This window comes from Mchenga conophoros, linkage group LG22 (genome assembly GCF_057382185.1).
Source record: "Mchenga conophoros isolate Kocher_MC1m ecotype Shallow Benthic linkage group LG22, M_conophoros_male_GT1.1, whole genome shotgun sequence".
In the NCBI taxonomy this organism is placed as follows: Eukaryota; Metazoa; Chordata; class Actinopteri; order Cichliformes; family Cichlidae; genus Mchenga; species Mchenga conophoros.
The window spans coordinates 9,385,915-9,410,544 of record NC_140546.1 but is presented as its reverse complement, the minus strand read 5'-3'; the positions used below and the strand labels follow the sequence as shown (position 1 = coordinate 9,410,544).

The 24,630-nt window shown below is 39.4% G+C and overlaps 1 protein-coding gene across 1 annotated transcript; it reads right to left on the bottom strand.

The window, feature by feature from the left end:
• Positions 1 to 10,460: 10,460 nt before the first annotated feature.
• LOC146548778 (uncharacterized) lies at positions 10,461 to 23,944 on the bottom strand. Its single transcript, XM_085263404.1, has 10 exons — positions 23,873 to 23,944; positions 13,789 to 13,963; positions 12,885 to 12,962; positions 12,611 to 12,679; positions 12,395 to 12,454; positions 12,181 to 12,240; positions 11,550 to 11,701; positions 11,379 to 11,453; positions 10,917 to 10,990; positions 10,461 to 10,696 (listed from the first exon to the last, which is right to left on the bottom strand). The coding sequence occupies exons 1-10, from the start codon at positions 23,942 to 23,944 to the stop codon at positions 10,462 to 10,464; spliced, it is 1,050 nt and encodes a 349-aa protein (XP_085119530.1). The 3' UTR covers position 10,461.
• Between the last annotated feature and the right edge of the window lie 686 nt (positions 23,945 to 24,630).

Genomic DNA, 24,630 nt, shown 5'->3' with positions numbered 1-24,630 from the left:
CTTTTTAAAAAGACATTTCTATAAATTTGGAGTTTACCTGGGGATTTTTAGTACCGTTCTAGTTTCTGTTTTCATTCTGCCTGTAGTGCTAATTTTATTCACCAGTAACATTTGAAAAGGTTGTGGTTGCATTCAGGGAAACGCTATGAAGTATGATATTTGAAAAAAACACCATCACAAAAACCCAACGCTATTTTCTGACAACATTTTGTGAATTCAGTCAGCTTTGACTGAATTTACTATATTTAACAAACGATTTTCTTTATTTTAAAAAAGTAAATCACTTTAAATCCAACATTTGTATCTTCAACTCCAGTAAATCTAAACCTTTCACAGAAAACTATAACAAAAAAGGCAATCTTTTAATTATAAATGAGGTCTTAAGTCATCATAAAACAGAATCTCTTTATATCATTGCGGGGGGGGGGGTTAGAAATGACTGAAAGATTATTAGGCTCTGTTTTGACTTTTGTTCAAAAAAGAATGACTTCATATAGGGAAATATATCACATATACAGGACACCTTAAACTAGTTTTTTAATTAAGCAGCAAGGCAGAACAAAGTCAGGGCTGCATCAAGACACACGGACTAAACCCCAATTCAACCAGACCCAGAACTGATCCAGAATTAAAACAGGACTACTTTAGGACTTAACCAAGACAGAAGCAGAATCATAACTAGATGATAGTAGCACTAAAAATCATCATAGACCTGCACTACACTTATTTTTTTAATTCTACCAAAGTACACTATTTAGATTTAGAAAAGTTTATATAATTATTTAGCCTTGTTGTGCAAACAAGCCTGCATAACTTAATAAATATAGAATTTGAAAAATAACAAACCTAAAAAGAAACACTAGGTACATGAGATACATGAGGACCTATGATACGGTGATACTTTTGGTAAACAACCATTTGACTAACATGTGTGTCTCACCTGCTCTTGTTCCCTCTCTGTTCCTCTCTCTCCCTCTTTGTGCTGACAATCATCAAATATACAGTTGAAACCAGATATTTACATACTCTTCAGATAAAAACACAAACACTTTTTTAATTGTAACATCAAATCAGACTAAATGTTTATTTTTTTTAGGTTGATAAATATAAAAAACACATTTGTTAACTTTAAGAGTAAAGAGAGAAACTATCTGTATTTCTTAATTGTAAATGGCACCAAATTGTATTCAAAATTTTGCCACACTTATGGAGCTCCACAGTTCTTTTCCTGGTGTTTTGGTTGACATCTCTTGATTTTCCCATTTCAAAAAAACAGGCTCTATGTTTTGTCTTATATGCATCCACAGGTGTGCCACCAATTTACTCACATGGACTCTACTAACCTATCAGAAGCTTCTTCAGCTCAGAATAGAATCGTCTGCAGTTTTCTTATTAATTAACAATAAACTTAGTGTATATGTACTCCTACATTTGATGAAAGTGATAAAAAATAGACAGCTCTGTCTCCCGTTATTCTGACATTTAACTAATTCAAAAGATATTTCAATATTTATCTAAAACAAAAGTTTACTCTAAATTGATGTTGTACAGTAAAAAAAAAAGTTCTTGTGTTTTCCATAAAGTGTATGTAAATATCTGGTTTCAACTGTGAATATACTGCTGTGTATTGAAATTCCTCTTGTTTTGCATAGAAATATACTAAACAACATACAAAGCATAATCAATAAAATAACATCTACCAGAGTTTTTTCTTTGAAAGAAGCCCCTTATGTCCATTCTTGTATATCAGTGCATTACTGAAACCGATTTATTTAGCTGTGGAGGGAAACACCTGAAAATATGAAATAAACACACATCAAAAAAACTAAGACTCTCTAAAAAACAGTATTGTTGTTGTTCAGCTTTTCATTTCGCCATTTGTTGATTCACTCAAAGAGCAAGTAACGTAATATGGGTCAAGTGATCAGTTTGATATCAATCTTTCGTGATTCACCGTCATATTTACATTATTTGTACAGTACGAATGATTTGCTTTGGTACCTGCTCAAACTTCAGTTCTCCTCTGTCTGCCTGGCTGCGTTTCTCCAACAGCGCACTTGCAGGCAGCAGCTCCTCCCGCCCCCTCGCTCAGTTGCTTGTTGTGTGAGCTCGGATCATACCAATATTAGGGGGAATTTAAGCACAGTCGTAAATTCCCACCGTGTGCACTATGTGCTTCGAATATTGTGTGTAGTTTTTGTTTTATACAGTTGTCAGTCAGGCATCTAACTATGAAACAAATTGCACTCCAAAAGACCCCGGGCTTCTGAAAAAACAACCTGGGCTTAAGTCCAGGAAGCCACCCCCCCCTCCGCCACTGCTGAAACTGTTTTTCCAAATAAACATATAAAGAGACCATGATTTTTCAGGGAATACATTTTGTAAATTCAAGATCAGAAAAACAAGAGATTTCACTGGTTATGTTGCTGTCTTAGCACAATTATATTTTATTTGTCAGATTCAGATTTCTGTAAGGGAGTTTCAAATGTAGATAGATTTAGAAACGCTACCTTTTAAAAATAGCATCATTTAAGCCCATGTGTCTCCTTGTAATTGTGTTCTAGGCTATGGCTCAGCTGAAAGTGTACAGTCACTTCTGATTTGTCAAGCAACATAGCTTGCTAACCTATTAATCTCTTAGTAGTACACTCTTAGGGTCTCCAGCTTAACACAACAAAAATGAAGAGGGCACCACCTTGTGGCGCTTTTCTGCAATTGTGCTTTAATTCACAAAGGAAGGAGGTGCTGATAGGGGAGAACCTAGTGAGAAATTCTAATGGGGATTTGGAAAAAATTCTGGGATGTTTTCACTGAAGTTGGAATTAAGTTAATGCTGCAGAAATATTTAGACGGAAATGGTGAATGAAATGGGTGACTTTGGTTTGGGTTTGATGGTGCCTGTCCAGATGTGCTAGCTACCAATTTCATAGGCACTAATTCACTTCCAATCCTATCAGAGATGCAAACGTTTGAACTGAGTACTGATAAAAAGCTAGATAGTCATTGTCATATTTAGATCATGGACATCCAATATTGATTTTCAGCTTTGTGCTTTCAGCACAGAGATTGCTTAAGTTTATCCAATTTGTTTTAATGATAATATATACTTTACCAAGGTCTTCTGAATTTAACATTGAGGAACTTTATTCTCAAATTGTTTCACAATCTGTAGATAGGTTATTAACGTAACATGGCAGTTTCACTACCTCACAAGATCAAAATCTTGATTGTTCTCATTTAAAATGATGTAAATGGTTCTATATTTCTTTTTTCTACATGGTTCTGTTTTAAAAACTGACTTGACATTCATTTTTTAAAAAACTTACTGCCAAATCATAATTGTCCTTTGGTCTAACTGTCTCAAACATGATTCAATAAATATTACCTTTTATAAAAATAAAGAAAGCTAATAAATATTGCTAAACACCTGAGCATAATTGTGTAAATGTCTATCAGTCACATTTATCCCTGTACATACATTCTAGAAGTGTATCATGTAAGTCTTGATACAGTTTGTAAAAACTGTGTTGTGGTGTGATGCTGTATTGTGTTTTCAAATTAGGCAAATCCTTTGTATGAAATACAATACTAAATATCAGTGGTGCATAGATGAGGGTAGATGTATGCATGAAATTGAAAACAATAGTGATCGTCCGTTTGAAGCTGAAGTTCTGGCATGTAACAAAAGAAAAAACAAGGCTTGGCTTGACTAAACAGTTATGTGATCTGTGACAGCCGAAGCATCATTCAGTACATCACTGCCTCAGTACCTGATTCAGTGGTTTACATAAGGAAGTGAATAGTCTGTGTGATATGGGTTTTTGTTGTTGTTGTTGTTTTTAAAAACATTTTTTTTGGTGATTTTGTGCGAGAGAGTGAACAACTGTAGAACATCTTTAGAGACATGGAGCCAGTGAGGAAGAGAGGGTGTCCTACCTACGCCCAATTTTTCCAGTTTTTCTTTTTTAAATTGAAAATGCAGTTTAATGTCTTATTGCACTCTGAAATAAATGCATAGTACAAATAAGCAATTGGGGTCAATAACCCCCCCTGAAAACAAATACACCTGAGCACACCAGTTATTAGCAGTTGGTGTGGTTTCTCTGGTGTGGTGTCATGGATTTGCTTCCTTTTTCAGCACAGGTAGGCGGGGCGGTGTGTCACGGGATGCTGGCACACTGGCGGTACATCATACATCATTTGATGGAGCGTTATTTAGGAGCAGCGCGACAGATGTCTTGTGTCGGAGTATTGTCGCCTCCCTGAGTGCCAGATCCATCACCCGCTTGCCTGTCAGCTGCTGGTGAAGCCGTATTTCCGGGATCACTGCAGAGATAAATCGCATCTTTACCTTCGCATCCCGGAGGTTCTCCCCCGAGCCTGTACTACCAGTGTGACAAATCCACCCTGCGTGCGCCGATTACCCCTTTCACTCCGAGTGCGTGTCAGCCCTCTTCCCTGGTTTCCCTCTTGTTTGTTTATCACTGTACACAATCTCCCACCCTGTGTAAATAATCCAGACATTGTAAATAAAGAGCACTTTCTGCATTCCCTGCGTTTCTGTGTGCTCTGCCATAGAGTCCGTTCGTTGAGCCTAACACCCGTGGCATTCTTTCTACAATAGAAATCAAATATTCTTCAGAAAGTGCTTCGCATATCTGTTGCAGAAGTTCCCATAAATGTGTGGCACTTGTAGGTTGCTTTGCCTTTACTCTTCTGTCCAGTTCATCCCAAACCAGCTCGATGGGGTTTAAGTCTGGAGACTTTGCTGGCCACTCCATGTTTTCAAGCTTAACATCTGGTTCTTTTTTCCCGAGGTAGTTCTGGCATAGCTTGGACTTATGTTTTGGGTCATTATCTTGCTGTAGGATAAGCCCCCGATCAACTAGATGCATACCAGAGGGTATTGCATGACGCAGAATGCTTCAGGGTTCAGGGTGCCTCTCGCTCTGTACAAGTCACTGACCACACTTCCTCCTACATGTTTGACATGCTTGCTTACTACGACCACTATAGGGCTTTGGAGTTGACGTCACGCCGCAATGCATTGTGGGAGCGCAGCTCCATTTTCGGGGTCTACGAATCAAAACAAACACACTGTGTTGGAACGACGACGACAAGAAACATGCTTAAAAGCAGCTCAAAAGAAAACGGACGGTATAGAGACCGATTGCGTCCAGAGGCGAAGCAGCGGTACTTGAAAAAAAATAGAGTGCATCGCAAATCTGGACCCATTTGAAATACGGCAGTGGAGTAAAGACCCAGACGACTTACCGCCACTGTCCTACCCCGATATCTTCACGTATCTTGTTTGTGGAGTAAGCGCTTACACAGCGAACCAGTTTCGTAATTACAAGTCACTGGAGGCGCACATCCAATTTACAAATGGCTGGGTGCAAGATTTGGCTATTTTCAAGCCGCCAAACTCTGAGTACGTCGTCAAAGTAAGTCAGCTGGAGTGCACCGAGTGAAATAGCCATTTTCCACCCCCACCATAATTAATGTTACACATTTATCATTTAACTGCTAAAATATCGTTATCATATTATATGCCCATAATTGTAAAGTACATGCAAGTTAACACATTGATAATCGGGTAAATTATTAACGCCAATTTGTGTCCTTCCTGTCTCATTTCATTTATTGTCTTTACATCAACCAATCAAGTCACTCCATTCTATGTTTGATCGCAATTTCTATAACTTCTGAGACCACCAACGATGATATTATTCAGCTATAAAGTGTGATGTGAACATATTTAGAACTTACCGGAATGAAAATGTCTTGAACACACCAACTGATATCTGGAGACGTAACAGAACTTGATATCAGCTCGTCTCACGGCTGCTATCCAGGCTAGACGCCTTCGTTTGGTAATATCCGATACATGAGCTCCTTCATGTTGCTTCCAGGTTGGGAAAGCATAAAAAGACAATCCAAACTTATTCCCGTGCCGGTCGTAAGATCGAACATTGCAGCCGACCGCACAGCAAGTACGAACCATGGCTATGCTTTCGCTCCTTACTTAGACCCCCAAAATGGCGGATCGGGCCAAAATCCTTTCCACGCCCACCCCCGTGACATCACGCTCCAAAGCCCTATTAAGCTGTGCGTGAAGCTGTTGTACTTTGAGCCGCCTATGCTGTTAACTCTCAATTGTTAATTACTACTTGCTCAATGGAATAAGCTTATAGCAGGGATTTAAGGGTTTGATGGAAGCGTTCAATGGCACTCTGACTCTGGATGAGGAGTGACTGGGCATGTTTTACCTGAAGCTGTTCCAAAATCTCACTAAACATGGGGAAGGAAGTCTGTTCTTTGATCATTCTTGAGAATGCCGAAAACAGACATAAACTGGGTCAGTGCTTAAAACCGAGCCGACAGGCTTGCAGATGACTCCGGCAAGACCAGAGGTGGAGGTTTGTGCATTTATATTAACAATGCTTGGTGCATGAACTCCACTACTACTGAGAGTCACTGCTCACCTAATGCGGAGTTTTTAATGGTCAAATGCAGACCTTATTATCTCCCCAGAGAACTCACTTCGATCATACTCACTGCCGTGTATATACCCCCCGACGCTAATGCTAGGTTGGCCATGAAAGAACTTTCTGCAGCCATTAACAAACACCAGAATAAACACCCCGAGGCTGCTTTTATTGTTGCTGGCGACTTCAACCACACCAACTTAAAGACAGTCCTCCCCAGATTCCACCAACATGTCTCCTGCCACACCAGAGGAGACAAGACTTTAGACCATGTGTATTCCAACCTGGCTGGAGCCTACAAAGCCACACCCCTCCCCCACATTGGACAATCGGACCATCTCTCCCTGTTCCTCACACCTAGGTATTCACCACTCATCCAACGTGTGAAACCTGCTGTGAGGACAATTAAAGTGTGGCCTGAGGGGACAGACGCAGTGCTCCAGGACAGATTTAAAAACACAGACTGGAATATGTTCACCCACACAGACCTGGACCAGTACGCCTCATCTGTACTGGATTACATCTCCGAAACCACAGACAGTGTCACCACCCAGAAACGGATCACCATGTACCCCAACCAGAAGCCTTGGATGAACCGGGATGTTCGTCTCCTCCTGAAGGCCCGCAACACCGCCTTAGGTCAGGAGATGCACACGCCTACAGTATAGCCAGGGCTAATCTAAAGAAGGGCATCAAAAAAGCCAAACACCATTACAAAAAGAAGGTAGAAGAACACTTCTCCAACTCCAACCCCCGACGCATGTGGCAAGGACTCCAGACCATTACAGACTACAGGACCACCAAACCCTCCCCCGCATCCTCTGATGTCTCCTTCCTCAACGAGCTCAACAACTTTTATGCTCGTTTTGAGCAAGGGAACCCCACAACCACAACCAAAGCAGACATGACGCCAGACCACCAACCTCTGACTCTCTCCCCCACCGATGTAGGAGCGGTGCTGAGCAGGATCAATGTCCACAAGGCTGCAGGCCCTGATGGCATCCCCGGGCGTGTTCTCAGAGCGTGTTCTGGGGAGCTTGCAGGAGTACTCACAGACATATTCAATCTGTCCTTGGCCCACGCTGTGGTACCGGCCTGCTTCAAATCCACCTCCATCGTCCCGATACCCAAAAACTCCAACCCATCTTGCCTCAATGATTACCGCCCAGTAGCACTCACCCCCATCATCACAAAGTGCTTAGAGCAGCTGGTCCTAGCACACTTCAAATCCTGTCTCCCCCCCACCCTGGACCCCCACCAATTTGCATACCGCCAGAACAGGAGCACAGAGGATGCAGTCTCCATCGCACTGCACTCTGTCCTCTCACACCTGGACAACAACAACACCTACGCCAGAATGCTGTTTATAGACTTCAGTTCAGCATTCAATACAATCCACCCCTCACAACTCATCAGGAAACTGACAGACCTGGGCATCAGTTCCATCATCTGCAAATGGTTACTGGACTTCCTGACCAACCGCCCCCAACATGTCCGGCTGGATAACCACTGCTCATCTACCATCACAATGAACACCGGTGTACCACAAGGCTGTGTGATGAGCCCTTTCCTCTACTTCCTCTTCACCCACGACTGCAGACCTGCTGATGGTTCCAACACCATCATTAAGTTTGCAGATGACACCACGGTGATTGGCCTCATCAGTGACAACGATGAGGCCGCCTACAGGGAGGAGGTGGATCATCTGGCTGAGTGGTGCGACAGAAACAACCTGCTGCTTAACACCGAGGAGACCAAGGAGCTCATCGTGGACTACAGGAGGAATGCTGACCCACATCCACCCATCCACATTAAGGGGACGGCTGTGGAGCGTGTGAGCAGCTTCAAGTTCCTGGGAGTCCACATCTCCGAGGATCTCACCTGGACGACCAACTGCTCCAAGCTGGTCAAGAAGGCTCACCAGCGCCTCTTCTTCTTGAGGACTCTGAGGAAGAACCACCTGTCCTCAGACATCCTGGTGAACTTCTATCGTTGCACCATCGAGAGCATCCTGACCAACTGTATAACAGTCTGGTACGGGAACTGCTCTGCCTCGGACCGGAAGGCGTTGCAGAGGGTCGTGAAAACTGCCCAGTGCATCGCCGGAGCACCACTTCCTGCCATAAAAGACATCTACAGGAAGCGGTGTCTGAAAAGGGCTGGGAAAATCATCAAAGACCCCAGTCACCCATCACATGGACTCTTCACCCTCCTGCCCTCTGGGAGGCGCCACAGGAGCCTCCGGACTAAGACCACCAGGTACCGGAACAGCTTCTTCCCCACAGCTGTCAGACTCCTGAACTCTGCCTCCTGACATCTGACCCACGTTAAACTCATGGACTGAACATACACACACCCACAATGGACAACTGTACCCTCAAACACACAATAATAACATGGACTGAACCACCACTCACAACCACTAGCACTTTATATAGCCTCTGTAGAAACTATCTATACCCTCACTTATCTTAACTGCACTACTGTATAGCTCTGTGTAAATAATCATTCTGTACATTCGATAATCTTTAATCCTACAACTTGCATAGTTCTCATTTCTGTATAGCTGTATATCTCAGATTCTGTAAAGTTATTTATTTCATATTCTGTATAGTTTTTCATATTTATATCCTGTTCATAATAATAATAATAATGGATTGGATTTATATAGCGCTTTTCAAGGCACCCAAAGCACTTTACAATACCACTATTCATTCACTCTCACATTCATACACTGGTGGAGGCAAGCTACAGTTGTAGCCACAGCTGCCCTGGGGCAGACTGACAGAAGCGAGGCTGCCATATCGCACCATCGGCCCCTCTGGCCAACACCAGTAGGCAAGTAGGGTAAAGTGTCTTGCCCAGGGACACAACAACCAGGACAGAGAGCCCGGGGATCGAACCGGTGACCTTTCGGTTACAGATGCGATTCCCAACCCCCTGAGCCACGGTCGCCCACAAGCCTCATAGCCTGTACATAGCTTGTACTCACTACAGCCTGTACATACTTATAGTTATAGAATATTCACAACATACTTCATACCGTGTACATTATAACATACCATAATAGACCCATTTCTGTAATATACTCACATATCTATATTATTGCTAATATATATTGTAATATATCTATATCATTAAAGCACTTCTGGATGGATGCAAACTGCATTTCGTTGCCCTGTACCTGTGCATGTGCAATGACAATAAAGTTGAATTCTATTCTATTCTATTCTAAAAGTCTCCAAATTACCACGACATTCATGCCCCTGATGAGTGTATGCAAACTTGACCATAACTATGTCTACAAATTCTGAAAAGAAGTCTTGGCATGATGAGCTCTTGTCTATCTTTATGATTTCAGTAAGAAATAATTACAAGAACTTCCTTAACTTCAAAGTTTTGTGCAAAATTTTAAAGGATAAATAGAAGACTTTATCTTTAATGTAAACTGCATGCTTTAAAATGAGTTGCATTGTAATTGGATTCACTTAAAACTACTTATTTTGAATAATATTGAAATCTCGCTATGCAGTTTAATTTTTTGACAAGCAAATTTTTTGATGTCGACATGCAGCACCCTCTATTTGTGTTTCTGTTTTACTCAATTTTTTCATTTGTCTTTAGGTGTAGTACTTTTCTTTATTATTTATACACAAAATATCTACAGTTTCAAAAGATCATGCAGCAGGTAAAGGTATAATAACATCCCTGTAACTATTTAAGCGGCACAGAAAAACAGACTGAGGTCTTTTTTTTCTTCACACATTTTCCAGGAAATTGTTTTTGTAAATTCTTAAAGATTATGAATAAAGAGAAAAAAATAAGGAATTCACAGGTATCATTGGTGCTTTAACCCATAATACATGAATAAGAAGACCAGGCACAAAAAAGCATTTCACATTTATTTATTTGCAAACAGTATAGATAGATAGATAGATATAGTTTTTTCATTAAACATTTCTTAATGGAAACTTTAAATGTTTGCAGCATTAGCTTTAGAAAAATAGCTCATTGTGTCCTCTACTCTCACTGTTGTTCCTGAACTGAAGTGAGGACACACAGCAGCAGCTGGTTTCTCACAAATACTTCCTCCACGTGCTTTGCATGATTTATCAAACCAATACATTGGCCCCATCCTCGCACAGTCCTCTCCATCAGAATCTTCCTCAGTCCAATCATCTGGCTCATGAAAGAACCAGAATGTCAACCTAATCGATTAAGAACAGAAAGAACAGCAACAGTGAAAGCTGGTAACTTTGATTGTGAAAATGAATAAAAAAAATTTCAGAATTTGTTCAATTTTTTAATATGCCACTACTGCATGTCATGAAACGTGTCTCTTCTTTCCCACTGTTTGTGTTCCCCCCCCCCCCCCTGTCTCTCTGCCCTTCTTCTCTCTCTTCTTTTCTCTCCTCTCTTTTCTCCTACCTCCTCACTGTCACTGGCGGATAGAGGAGGTGGCTGATATCCAGAAATCCTACTAGTGGCTGGATAAAGCTGGACTGAAAGACAGCACAGAGGCACTAATCATAGCAGCACAGGAACAAGCTCTGAGCACAAGATCCATAGAGGCTGGGGTCTACCAAACCAGGGCTGGAAAGTCCCAAGGTCAAAATGGGAGACGCCCCCTAGGATGGTCGAGAAGGCAAGTGGCTCCAAGTGGAGATCCAGAAGAGCGCAGTCCTAGGATCAGCTAAGATACTGGGCATGACCCTCAAGCTCCCAGGCCTCTGGTAGAGGAACTGAGGTCGAAGGATAGACTGCCCGCATGGGCGAGTGGGGATTTTTAAAAAATATATATAATACATATAATATAATATAATATATAATACATTTTTTGAGTAATTTTGCACTTTTTTGTTTACTACATAATTTCTACTTTTTTTCTACTTCTGCTGAGTCTGTCAGTCCGATCCAGAAATAAATAACAGGGGTTATTTGTTGAATGGTTGTCCTCAAGAAACTCTAAACAGGAACATTTGATTAACTTACTTTGTGAAACTTCCCATCTTTGGATGAAATATGAGTTTGAGATCATGAACCTGCATAAATGTTTTATACCTGCTCCTCACTGCTGTCTATCTTAACCAGGTCTCCTCCTTGAGTTCTACATACAGTTCTGCTTGCATCCCAGGATGATTTTCTTGTGGAGAAAAAATAGCAATTTTCTCCATGTTGCTTCCAGCCATCTTCACATTCATAACATGGATCATCTTTGAGGGGAATACATTAAAGACTTCAGTCATGTGGAAGAAAACATGTTCATTTTTATGTATTAGGACAGCAGTCTCCAACCTTTTTTGCGCCACGGACCAGTTTATGCCCGACAATATTTTCATGGACCGGCCTTTAAGGTGTTGCGGATAAATACAACAAAATAAAACTAGTACCGGTACCGAAAAAAAGAAGATTTATTCATAACACACGTGAAAAGACCCAGGAAAACCGAGTAAACGATAAAAACGATAACAAAATAACGCTGAAGACCGATAAAAACCCTGAAAACTATACATTTCACACCTGAGCCTCAACTCTCGCGGCCCGGTACCGGTCCGAGGCCCGGGGTTGGGGACCGCTGTATTAGGAGACTGGCCTGCAGTTGAAATCTAACATACTGATTCTGTCAGTCCATCATTGTTTCTTTAATCAGAGGATTAACAAAAACATTTCAGTGGCAAAATATAAAACTTACTCGTAGTTATTTCAGAAGGTTGTGGGGTTGTAGTCGGTATCATGGTGTATGATTGTGTTACTGGTATGGATAAGAGATAAAAACATTTTTGTAAAAATTTCAGCAACATCATCTATTTTTTTTATTTGGCTGCAAGACAATTCTCCTTTTATCCCGTTTCCTTAATCAGAGGATAAAACAATGTGTCAAAAACAAAACAAAATCTAAAACTTACTGGTGGTTATTTCAGTAGGTTGTGGGGTTGTAGGCTGTATTATGTTGCACGGTTGTGTTACTGTTTTGAAAAAGAAATTAAAAAATAATTGATTTTCATTAAGTTTTCAGCATGCTGCTCCTTGGGTCCTGAAGCTATATATTTTTATATATTATATATAATTTCATATTTGTATTTATTTGCTTATTAAATCTCTTTTGGCAATTCATAACGTACTAATTTTTACTTCAGGCTCTGGACATGTGGGCTGCACTGTACTACATGGTTTGATTTCAGGCAGTCTCTCTAAAAAAACAATACAAAGAGAAAGATTAGGATTAAAAAAAAAGAATAGCAATTATTCATCAGGATCAATAACAAGTATGAAAATGTTTCCTGCTTAAAATCTTAGGAAAAAACAATAAGCAAAATTTAATAATATTATATGTGTTACGTGATTAAATGAAAGAGTTTAGTATAAAATTATATTACTGGAGTCTTATATTCTTACCTGTGACATCGGCTTTTATGGTTTTCTGCTTCAGTTCAAGATTTATGAGATTTTCCCTGGTTTTCAAAAGCTCAAACACTTATTAAAAAAATAAAATAAGAAAAAATTAAAATAGTCAGTAATATTTTTGGTTTCACTTAATCTCTATGAAGTGTATTTGCATTTGTATCTGTAGAGTCTATAGCCAATGAGAAGATCTTCGTTACCAGAACCTTTCTGATGTCATTGTGAAATGAATGCATAGCGCGACCACTTATAAAGTGTTTTATGATTTAACTGAAAAGTAAAACAATGCTTTTAAATGCTTTCTTTTTAATTGAATATAATTTCATTAAAAATCATAATAAAATCATAAAATCATAATTAATCTGCAAGTAATCAACTAATATATAGATATGTGTATCACAATAAAATAAAGCATTAAAAAGCATAGTTCCACCTCAGAGTAAAACACATTGATGAATGACTTTGCCATTCATCCAATTATTTATTATGTCATTACTCAAATTATGACATGTTATGAATTTATATCAGGTTTTCTTAACCATAATAAATCAATAATTGACTGCTATAAACTGACTGCATGTGTTGCATAAGACAGAAGCAAGGACTCGACACTGAGTGTTATAGGAAAGCAGGTGATAATATAGCTCACTGACCTTTGTTAAGAGCTAAAATACTTTCAAAAATTCTTTTTATATTTAGTTAAAGTAGTGGACAGATTTGTTCTGAAGCCTGTTAGAACTTTAAAATATAAGTATTTCATATGATGCAGATGAATTAAAAGGTCATAAGTTGAGTTTCTTTTAAAAAAATTTAATATAAACATTCTGATTCTCATTTAATTTATGATAAATCAGACGCTTATTTAAGTAAAGACATATATATAAAACTACAAACTCGCAGAGATAAGTTACCACGAGAGCCGATACCAGGAGAACACAGACAACCAGCACGGCCACTCTGAGCTTTAACGCATTGTTTGATTTTGCATGTTGAGAGTGAAGAGCTTCACCTGATTCAGAGGAGACAGAAAGTGAACACACGAGTACATAAACGTTTAATAAATAGTTCAAACTCTAGTGCAGTTGAGGACAGATGTAAAGATATTTCACCGCTTAATATAATTTCACTGTTTGTCTACTATATAAGTTTAAAACAGGTGAGAACCACAGCTGGATTAGACCAATGGGAAACATGACACACTGTATATTAGACAGCAAAATGGCTGACAAATTTTTTTCTTCATAAATTTCTTCATAAGGTTTTTCATAATTTCATGTGACAAAGCCCTGCTTGAGATATTTTAACTATAAGAGTATTGTTTAATTTCAGGAGCTGTTACATTCTATGAAAACAGCATTGTTCACAAAAAGTGTAGCTTTTTCTCCTCCCTGTTGATTTACCACCACATTCTTACCTTCTATGTATTTCTGTGGACGGCTCATCATGCTGAAGCTTCAAGCTCCTGACTTCAGAGTTAGTCCACCTGTGTTTCACAATAAAAAAAAACAAAAAGAAACTGGTGCTTATTATTTAATCAATTCCTTCAATATTTACTGAAAATTTAGCATCAAGATTCACCTCTGCGACCCTCACCTCAGGCTTTTCAAAAAGAAGTGAGGCACTTTTCACAGTTCTCTGTTAAAAAAAACCTAACTTCCTGATGACTTTAAAGGATGGGAGGGTCGCAGCTTATCTATTTCAAGACAAATTCAAACAGATACTAGAGTAGAAAAAAAATATTACCGTCAATGACGCTTCTCAAACAGCAGTTAAAAAACCTGCTTAAAAGTAATGAGCTGTACAAAAACTCATTTCAAACATTTGTTTAGCTACAAGTATTAGAAATATTATCATTAACACATCAATAGTTGTGTTTATTTACCTTAAATACAACATTAAAATGTAAAAAACAAAGTGGAACAGAAGACCAGTTACTGTATATTTAACAATAAGAACAAATGTTATATTAGGAACTTTTAAGCCTTTCATGCAGAATGGCTTAGATTGTTGGATATTAGTGTAATATAAGATGCTAAACATTTTCTTGTGCATGAAACAAGTTGTGTTTGGATTTTTGACAGAAATTTTGAATTTTAGTTTTTCAAAATACTCTTTCAAATGTTTTTGAAAACATAATTTGTCATGCTTGTTTACTATTTTATCCTATCCTCTCCTATTTATTCCTAACACAGTGTAGCTTTGTTCAGCTACAAGGACATTACATATGTTTGTCAATTATAGCGATTTCTCTCACTGCACTTTATCTGCACTCCATGTTTCAAAAACAATTTAATTTGTCTTTCATTTAAAATTATAAAGCTAATTATTTTCAGTATCATCGAGGTCACCTAAGCTCTGCTGGTCCATTTTTAGTTAATATAAGATAAGATAAGATAAGATAACCTTTATTAGTCCCACACGTGGGAAATTTGTTTTGTCACAGCAGGAAGTGGACAGTGCAAAAGTTATGACGCAAAAATTAGAATACAATAAGAATAAATACAGTACACAGCTGTACAGAATAGAATAAAATAATATACTATATACAGTAGAATAAAATAGAATAAAAATATACAATAAGATAAAAATAGAATACGAATGCTATATACAACTGAGTAAAAATACAACGATGCCAGAAAAGATTATTGCACTTAGTGTTATTGCACATGTGTGGATGTGTGTGTTTGTTCAGTTAAAGTCTTTGTTGTGGAGTCTGACAGCAGTGGGGAGGAAAGACCTGCGAAATCTCTCCGTCCCACACCGTGGGTGCCGCAGTCTCCCACTGAAGGAGCTGCTCAGTGCTGTCACAGTCTGCTGCATGGGGTGGGAGATGTTGTCCAACAGGGATGACAGCTTAGCCGCCATTCTCCTGTCACTCACCACCTCCACTGGGTCCAGAGGGCATCCTAGAACAGAGCTGGCCCTTCGGATCACCCTGTTCAGTCTCTTCCTGTCCCCAGCAGAGATGCTGCCGCCCCAGCAGACCACACCATAAAAGATAGCAGAAGCCACCACAGAGTCATAGAAGGTCTTCAGGAGTGGGCCCTCCACCCCAAACGACCTGAGTCTCCGCAGCAGGTACAGCCTGCTCTGCCCTTTCCTGTAGAGGGTGTCTGAGTTATGAGTCCAGTCCAGTCTGTTGTTCAGATGAACACCAAGGTACCTGTAGCTGTCCACAGCCTCAATGTCCATACCCTGGATGTTCAGTGGTTGCAGTGGAGAATGCTTGTGCCTGCGGAAGTCTACCACCAGCTCCTTGGTTTTACTGGCGTTGATCTGGAGGTAGTTCAGCTGGCACCAGTCCACAAAGTCTTGAGTCAGTCCTCTGTACTCCTTGTCGTCCCCATCAGTGATGAGGCCGACTATTGCAGAGTCATCAGAGAACTTCTGCAGGAAGCACTGGGTGGAATTGTGGGAGAAGTCTGCAGTGTAGATGGTGAAGAGGAACGGAGCCAGAACCGTTCCCTGTGGGGCCCCCGTACTGCAGACGACCCTGTCCGACACACAGCCCTGAGTCCTCACATACTGTGGTCGGTCGGTGAGGTAGTCCAAAATCCAGGTAGTGAGGTGATGGTCCACTCCAGAGTTCTCCAGCTTGTCCTTCAGAACCGAGGGAAGAATAGTGTTGAAGGCACTGGAGAAATCAAAGAACATGATTCTCACAGTGCTTCCAGCGGTCTCCAGGTGAGCGAGGGAACGATGTAGGAGGTGAATGACGGCATCATCCGCTCCAATGCCAGGCTGGTAGGCAAACTGAAGTGGGTCCAGTGATGAGCTTGTTAGGCGCCGAAGCTGAGCCAGGACCAACCGCTCCAAGGTCTTCATCAGGTGGGATGTCAGAGCCACCGGCCTGTAGCTGTTGAGGTCCTTGGGGCGTGAAGTCTTTGGCACTGGTACAACACAGGAGGTTTTCCAGAGCTGTGGGACTCTTCCCAACCTCAGGCTCAGGTTGAAGAGGTGCTCCATCACCCCACACAGTTGGTCCGCGCAGGACCTGACGACCCTCGAATATGATTTAATAAAGGCAAGATCTCAAATGTTAATTTAAATAACTTGCTCATCTGTGCCATCTGTTTTCATCTATTTTTAGGAGCTTTGAATGTTTTATTAATGTGCATTTGAATCTTAATTTTTCTTCTTCTTTTTTAATAGATAATAGTTTTAGACACACCACATCATTAATTTCAATAAAAAATTCACAGTGTTCACTGTAACATCTCAAACTGCACATCTACGGCTCACAGTAATAACCATGACTTTTCTGGCAGTTGTTTGCATATAAAATTCACAACATATTGTTTCCATTTATTTTAGGATATTTTATTTTTTTATTAAACATTTTTGGAAGGAAGCTTGACATGTTTTTGGTGTTAGCTTAATAAAAGTAGCCTCACTGCACCCTCTGTTCAACTTATTTTATAGTTTGAACTGACTTTTAGACACATACAGATTTATGTCCAATCACTGCTGGTTTCCTACAAATACTTTTATGAGGTGTTTTGCAGGATCTATCACCATTATGTCTGGAGCATAAACGGATGTTTGTTTAGACTCCTTCTCTCTAATTGATCTTTCTTAGTTCATTTCAGTAATCCCTTTCTCCAAACCATCCCTCTGTCTTTTAGATCCCATTCCTACAAGACAGCTCAAAAATGTCCTATCATTAATTTAAGCTTCAATCTGAAATATGATCTATCTCTGTTAATGAGCTATGTACCATAGGTCTCTACGGTTGCAGTAATTAAACCATTACTTTAAAAGCAATGACTTAAACCAGCTATCTGGTTTAAGTTAATTATAGACCAAACCCCACCTTTCCTTTTATTTCAAAGAGTATTTGTAAAAAAAGCTAACTGATCTTCAACAGAAGAATGCTTTGTTTGAAGAGATCTCTGTGCAGTGTTTGAGACTATATAGACACACACCAACTACTTAAACTGCAGGAATGTCTTAACAATATACAGGCCTAGATAATCTCTAATTTCCTGCTTCTAAATTCATATATAACTGAGGTTAATCTGGAATGTATTACCTTGGTCTCCAGTAACACTGTGAAGACTAATGTGCACATTAATCAAATATTTAGGCTTAGACAGATTAGGCTTAAAACTTTTCTTTTGATAAAGCTTGTAGATAAGGCTGGATTAGGTGAGTTTGAACCCTCCCATACTTATGCTGCTATAGCCCTATAGGTTGCTGGGGGCTTTCAATGATTCACAATGTTTTTTTCTTCACTGTTATGTTTCTTCGCTCAAAAATCTGTCAAAAAATGTTTTAGTACGACTTTGGTAAACTACGAAGCTGCACTGCTTGATGGTTTGTCGGAGCATTACAGCTACCGTAGTCAGGAGCCTCGCGGCGTAATCTGGGTCCAAAACTCTGTCTATTTCAGGTCCCAAAGTCAAACAAACACTGAGAGGTAAAAACTGTCTGAATTCTTTCATCTATGATAAAATGATCAGCATTGCTGCTTTACGAGGTGTAACAATTAAGTTTAACATCCAGGCATCAATGAAAATAGAATTTATTAAATTTAACAGAGGTAACAGAAAGTTTGCTTGCTAGTTTCCTCCTAAACATGATATACCATGTTCTGACTGAGAGATTTCTGAAAAAATTAAAACGTACAGCTCTGCTATCACTTCCAGCATAAATGAAGACAGAAAACTAAACAGCAGTGACGTTTGTAGGGTTACTCAAGTTGGACTAGCTGGTATATAATGATGTGCTATGTGATTGCTAGCTACACAGCTATGTTAGCATAACAAACAGTGAAGCAGGAGGATGCTCCATCAGGAACCTCCAGATCTCAGGTTAGCCATTCTACACCGTTCAGCTCACTCCGGATTCACGTCAACCGTCCCCATGGCTTACTGCCTCCACCTGCAAGTAAGAAAAGTTATACAGTATACTCACCATCTACAGAGCTCCTCTCTACTACCTCCCTAACTCAGATGTCGTCTCTCCTCAATGTGACTGCTTAACTGCCACGTTCCAGTCTGCATCTCTGGGCCAATTCCCCCCTCAATCCACGTCCACCGAGCCATGTTAACTAGGCCTCACCAGGTCAAGTTCTGTGTTTTGTTGCCTTTGTTCTTATCACACTTTGAAGTTTTGAGTTTCACAAATGAACATTGTAAAATGTTCCACTGTCTCTGCTCTGGGTTCCTGCACTCGAGTCCAGTTTTTGTACCAGTCTTTTGGTTCTGTGAAACACAGAAGTTAACAGAACTAACTTACGTGACAAACCACTGACACTTCCCCAACATCTCTCTCCCCCTCTTTTGCAGTGACTTTGAGCACACCCACCTGAACCACAACCTACACCCCAGATTCCCCTTTAGCTCCCGGTTCATGTCCACCACTCCTAGAGTCTGATATCCACCATAGCTCACAGCTCATCTTTGGTATTCTAAGCATTAAATCATTGTATGTAAATAAAGCATTGTTGTCATATTTAAATCAGTGCCTCCGACTGTATCTGCGTTTGGGTTCACTCTCTCGGCCTGGCCACACGCTGTACCATTCACATGCCCATTGGTGGCGCTTTAAGCAGTGGATAGGGATTAACACGGGTACCCTGACTGCAGACCCATATACAACAAACCTTGCTATCAGAACCAGCATGCATTTTTTGGCAGCTTGTTTATTGGATCACCCACATGGGCCAGCTTTCCCTCCCCATGTACATTGGTGAACATTGGCTACCCATGACACAGTTCCTGGTTCACCTTGGACCACTTATTATAAATAATAACCACTACAGACTGCGAACACCCCTCAAGAGGTGGAGATGATCTGACCCAGTTGTCTAGCCAAAACTTAGACCTTGTCAAACTTACTCAAATGCTTATGGTTGCCTATTTGTCTTGCTTCCTGCTTCTGTTGTTCAGCTTCTGTCTAATATATCCCGCCCTGGGTGCTCCAGGCAGGAGGTGAATTTCGCATTCATAAGGATGATGCTATAGGTTACGGCACTCCTTAGGAATGAGAGAAAGATTAGGTGAACAACACTCAGCAGATTTAGAGACTGAGTTGGCAGGGAAGATTGTAAACAATTCGACAGGCAAAACAAACTTATACTTTTAGTTCTTTCTTCCGACCAGCTTATGTGTGGGTTGTCTTTATGTTAAGATGAGTGTGTTAATGGTTTGGTGGAGAGTCACAGTTGCTGATTTAGCTTTGTACTACACCAGAGTCAACAAGGAGCTCTTTTGGAAGGAGATAGTTGTAGGCAACGATAAGCAGGGCTTGACACTGATTGACATTTTTAGTTATATTTGTCTTGTAGGCTGTCTTAACCGTTTGAGTTAAAGTTTTGCATTTGTCACAGTTGTGAGCCATACCTTTGGGTACACAATAATTTTACAGCCTTACTGTAAACATTCCCCTCCTCCTTTAATTTATGGTAAATTAGATAGCTACATCAACCAAACAGGAAACGCAGCACACTGTGTATCAGACAACAACATGGTTGGTTGAAGAAACCACACGTCAACTTATCGCATAGTCTAAGAGTTAACCCCTCCTTTTTCTTGTTTGTTTCTTCTTTGTTGTACTAAATATTACCAAATACACTAAAAGGTTAAAAGATTCAATGTGGTCTAAGTTTTGTTTTAGCTTGGCTGCAGATAATATTGTTTCGGGGTATGCATCTCTGCATACCTGGAACAACTGCAAAAACTTTTGTTTTGCAGATTTGACAGCATCTCCCTGTTTTTCACCACACAAATGTTTGTAATGTCTGTGTAACTCTGTGAACCGCTCATCATGCAGAGGCTTCAACATCCTGACCTTAGTTAGTCCCGCTGTTGGTGCATCACAAAAACACTTTCTTCAAAAATGATTTATTATTTATTAACATCTAATGCTTTGACAGTCAGCAGAAAAACATCTGTTCTTACTGTCTTATTGTATCTATCTATCTATCTATCTATCTATCTATCTATCTATCTATCTATCTATCTATCTATCTATCTATCTATCTATCTATCTATCTATCTATCTATCTATCTATCTATCTATCTATCTATCTATCTATCTATCTATCTATCTATTCACAAAAAATCATCTGTCAGTCCATTTGTTTTTGTAATTATCACAGGATATAAACATTTTAAGTGGAAGCTGGAACTAAGAACTAAAGTCTGAAAATACTAAAGAAACACTTTAATATAAATTGAACTAATAGGTTCACTCTCTGTTCAAATAAAGGATAAACAAAATATATGTATTTTGTTTATCCTTTATTCAGTAAGATGAATTCAGAACTTGGAAATGTGACACACAAAACAGAATAAGCAAGTGCAAACAATAATAATTGTTGTGTGTCACCAGATTCAATTACGCCAATGGTCCAAGTTTAATCCAATTGTGCAACATAAGAGTTTCCCAGTCTTACTGGTGAGAATGCTATTTACAATTTTTCACCTCACTTCAATCTTCTTATCTGTTTCTGTGATTTTCATAAGCTCAACCATGTGAAATTGAAATCCAGACAAATTCAAATTAGTAACTTTTAGTAACTGTTTATAAATTTGGAGTTTACCGAGGGACAATTTTTTTTAGTACTTTTTTAGTTTCTATTTTCATTCTGCCTCTAGTGCTAATTTTATTCACCAATAACATTTGCACAGGTTGTGTTTGCATTCAGGAAAATGGTACAAAGTATAATATTTGAAAAAACGGCATCTTAAAACCAGCCACTATCCTCTGACATTTTGTGAATTCAGTCAGTTTTGATTGAATTCACTATATCCAACAAACAATTTGCTTTATAAAAAAAAAAGTTAATAATTTTACCTTCAACATTTTCAGACATGTGTACCATCAACTCCAGTAAATTGAAAGTATAAAACTATAATAATAACAACAGGGCAAACCTTTGATTATAAATTAGATCTTAACTAATGAGACTAACAACACTACAAGGAGGGGCTTGGCAAATATTGCAATGTAAACTCAGATAATAGTAGATATATATTTTTATCTTAATTTAGATGCTGGATTCATCTGTCTTGTAGCTTGTTTTTTCCTCTCATTGGAATTAAAGTTGTGCCAACTGATTTAAAACAAAGAAGTCATAAGCTGGCCATGATGTTTATGCACACAGTATTTCACAACTTTACCGTAAACATTCACTTCCTCTTATTTATGGTAAATCAGATAGCTGTGACAAACACAGCTGCATGAACCAAACAGGAAACAGAGCACACTGTGTACCAGACAACAACGTGGGTGACTGAGGAAACCACAAGTTAAATTATCACATAATCTAAGAATTAGCCACTCCTTTCCTTGTTTGTTTTTTCTTTGCTGTACTAAATGTTCAGATACACTGAACGCGATCTCAAGTTTTGTTTTAATTTGTGTGCGGATAATATTTTATCCCTGCATACCAGCAAAAAGCAATACCCTGCAGCATTGTCCAGATTAGTGGTTGTTTGATGATCAGTCCATTTTGACTAAAGTGTCGTCTTCTTCAGCTGTCAGTTGATTTTTCACCACATGAATTTTATTACCTCCTGTGTAGCTCATCTTGGATGGCTCATCATGCCAGGCTTTGACATCCTGATATCAGAACTGGACAAAAACCTTTATTCTGTAGAATTCATGTTTTACTCAAGCTTTGACAAACTATAGAAACAAAACACTTTGTATTAGAGAGTATTTAAAATTCAGGGAATTTAAAATAGAAAGTAGCTCGTCCACAGAAGGACTGGTAGCTCCCCTTACGATAAGGGTTCAGATCGCGCGAACAGGTGTGAATGTGAATGTGTGTGTTTAGTTAGTTTGTTTGTTTGCTTGTTTTAATCAATTTTAAATCATGCTTTTTATTTGTTTTTGTTTCTAATGTCTCTGTAAAGCACTTTGAATCACCTTGTTGTTGAATTGTGCTATACAAATAAATTTGCCTTGCCTTGCCTTGCCTATTATTGCAGATAATTATTTTGGTAGACAGATGAGCCTTAAGACTGACTTTAAATATTTGTCAGTTTTAATATAAGGTTCTTTATGTAAAATAGCTTTCTGTTAAATGTTAAACATGAAGATTTGACTTGAAGAACACTTTCTGTTTCCTTTCATTTGAAACGATGAAACTATAAATATAACTTTTAACATCACCAAGGTCACTGAAGATATGCTGGTCGACTTTTAGTCCAGAGCCAAATTTGGAAAAATCAACTTTCTGCACCTCTCTGTTCCATTTCTGTGTTTTTTGTCATTTTGAAATGTTAAGTGAACACTTGCACCTTAAAACACATATTTTATAGATGTATTTTCCATGGATTGTGCAGTAGGAAAAAAAGTATAAGATTCAAGATCCTTTATTTGTCACATGCGTAGTTATACAAGTACAACATGCAGTGAAATGTGTCCAATAAAAGGCCGCGGGTCGGACTCGAACCAGCCACTCTCAGCTATGCGCCATACGATTGCATGCTCATCCATCTGAGCAAAACTTGCTTTCAGTTTGAGAAATAAACAATTTCTCAAACTATATAATAAAATATTTGAACTGCCAACTGTGGTAGAATCAAATATAAATAGTAGACAGCAGAAATAAATAGCAATAATAAGAGACACATACATTAGAGAATGAGTTGCAAAGGGCTCATGAGTAAAGACTTGGTCTGAATAGAGTCCGCGTGTGAGTGGTCTGGGTTATGAGGGTCACAGACTTGCTCCTGTAACATCTATGAGAGATTTCAATCTGGTTTTCGCTCATGTCACAGTACCGAAACTGCTCTACTTAAAGTCACTAACGATCTCTTAATCGGAGCTGACTCTGGTCTTCTCACCATTCTCGTCCTTTTAGATCTGAGCTCAGCCTTTGACACCATTTCTCACTCTGTCCTTCTAAGCAGACTTTCCTCTCTCGGCATCTCTGACACACCCCTCGCCTGGTTTCAATCATATCTCCTCGACTGTTCCCAGTTTATTCAACTAAGATCATTCCGCTCTCGTCTATTCCCCGTCACCTCTGGTGTACCCCAAGGCTCAGTTTTAGGCCCTCTTCTCTTTATAATATACATCCTCCCTCTAGGTACCATCTTCCGCAAATTTGATCTTCAGTTTCACTGTTTTGCTGATGACACCCAGTTATATCTCTCTTGCAAACCTGATTCCTCCCTCCCACCTTCTTCCCTTACAGAATGTCTATCCGAGTTAAAATCCTGGTTTACCTCTAATTTTCTAAAGCTCAATGAGGATAAAACTGAGATCCTCCTTATTGGCACCAAATCCAACCTTTTGAAGGCAAACCATTTCTCACTCACCATCGATAACTCCACAGTTCTCCCTTCTTCTCAGGTTAAGAGCCTTGGTGTCATCCTAGACAGTTCACTTTCTTATAAATCACACATCAATAACCTCACCCGTTCTGCCTACTTCCATCTACGTAACATTAACAGATTGCTTCCTTCTCTTTCCACCCAGTCTACGTCCATTCTTGTACATAGTCTTGTTACCTCCCGTATTGACTACTGCAATTCTCTTCTGCATGGTCTCCCCCAAAAATCCCTCCATAAGCTTCAACTGGTTCAGAACTCTGCTGCTCGCATTATCACCAGAACCCCCTCCTACCAGCACATCACCCCTGTTCTTCAGGAACTTCACTGGCTCCCTGTGAAATTCCGGATAATTTTCAAACTTCTTCTGCTCACCTTCAAGGCCCTTCATAACCTTCTTACCTTTCTGACCTGTTAACCACCACTTGTTCTGCCCGTTCACTTCGTTC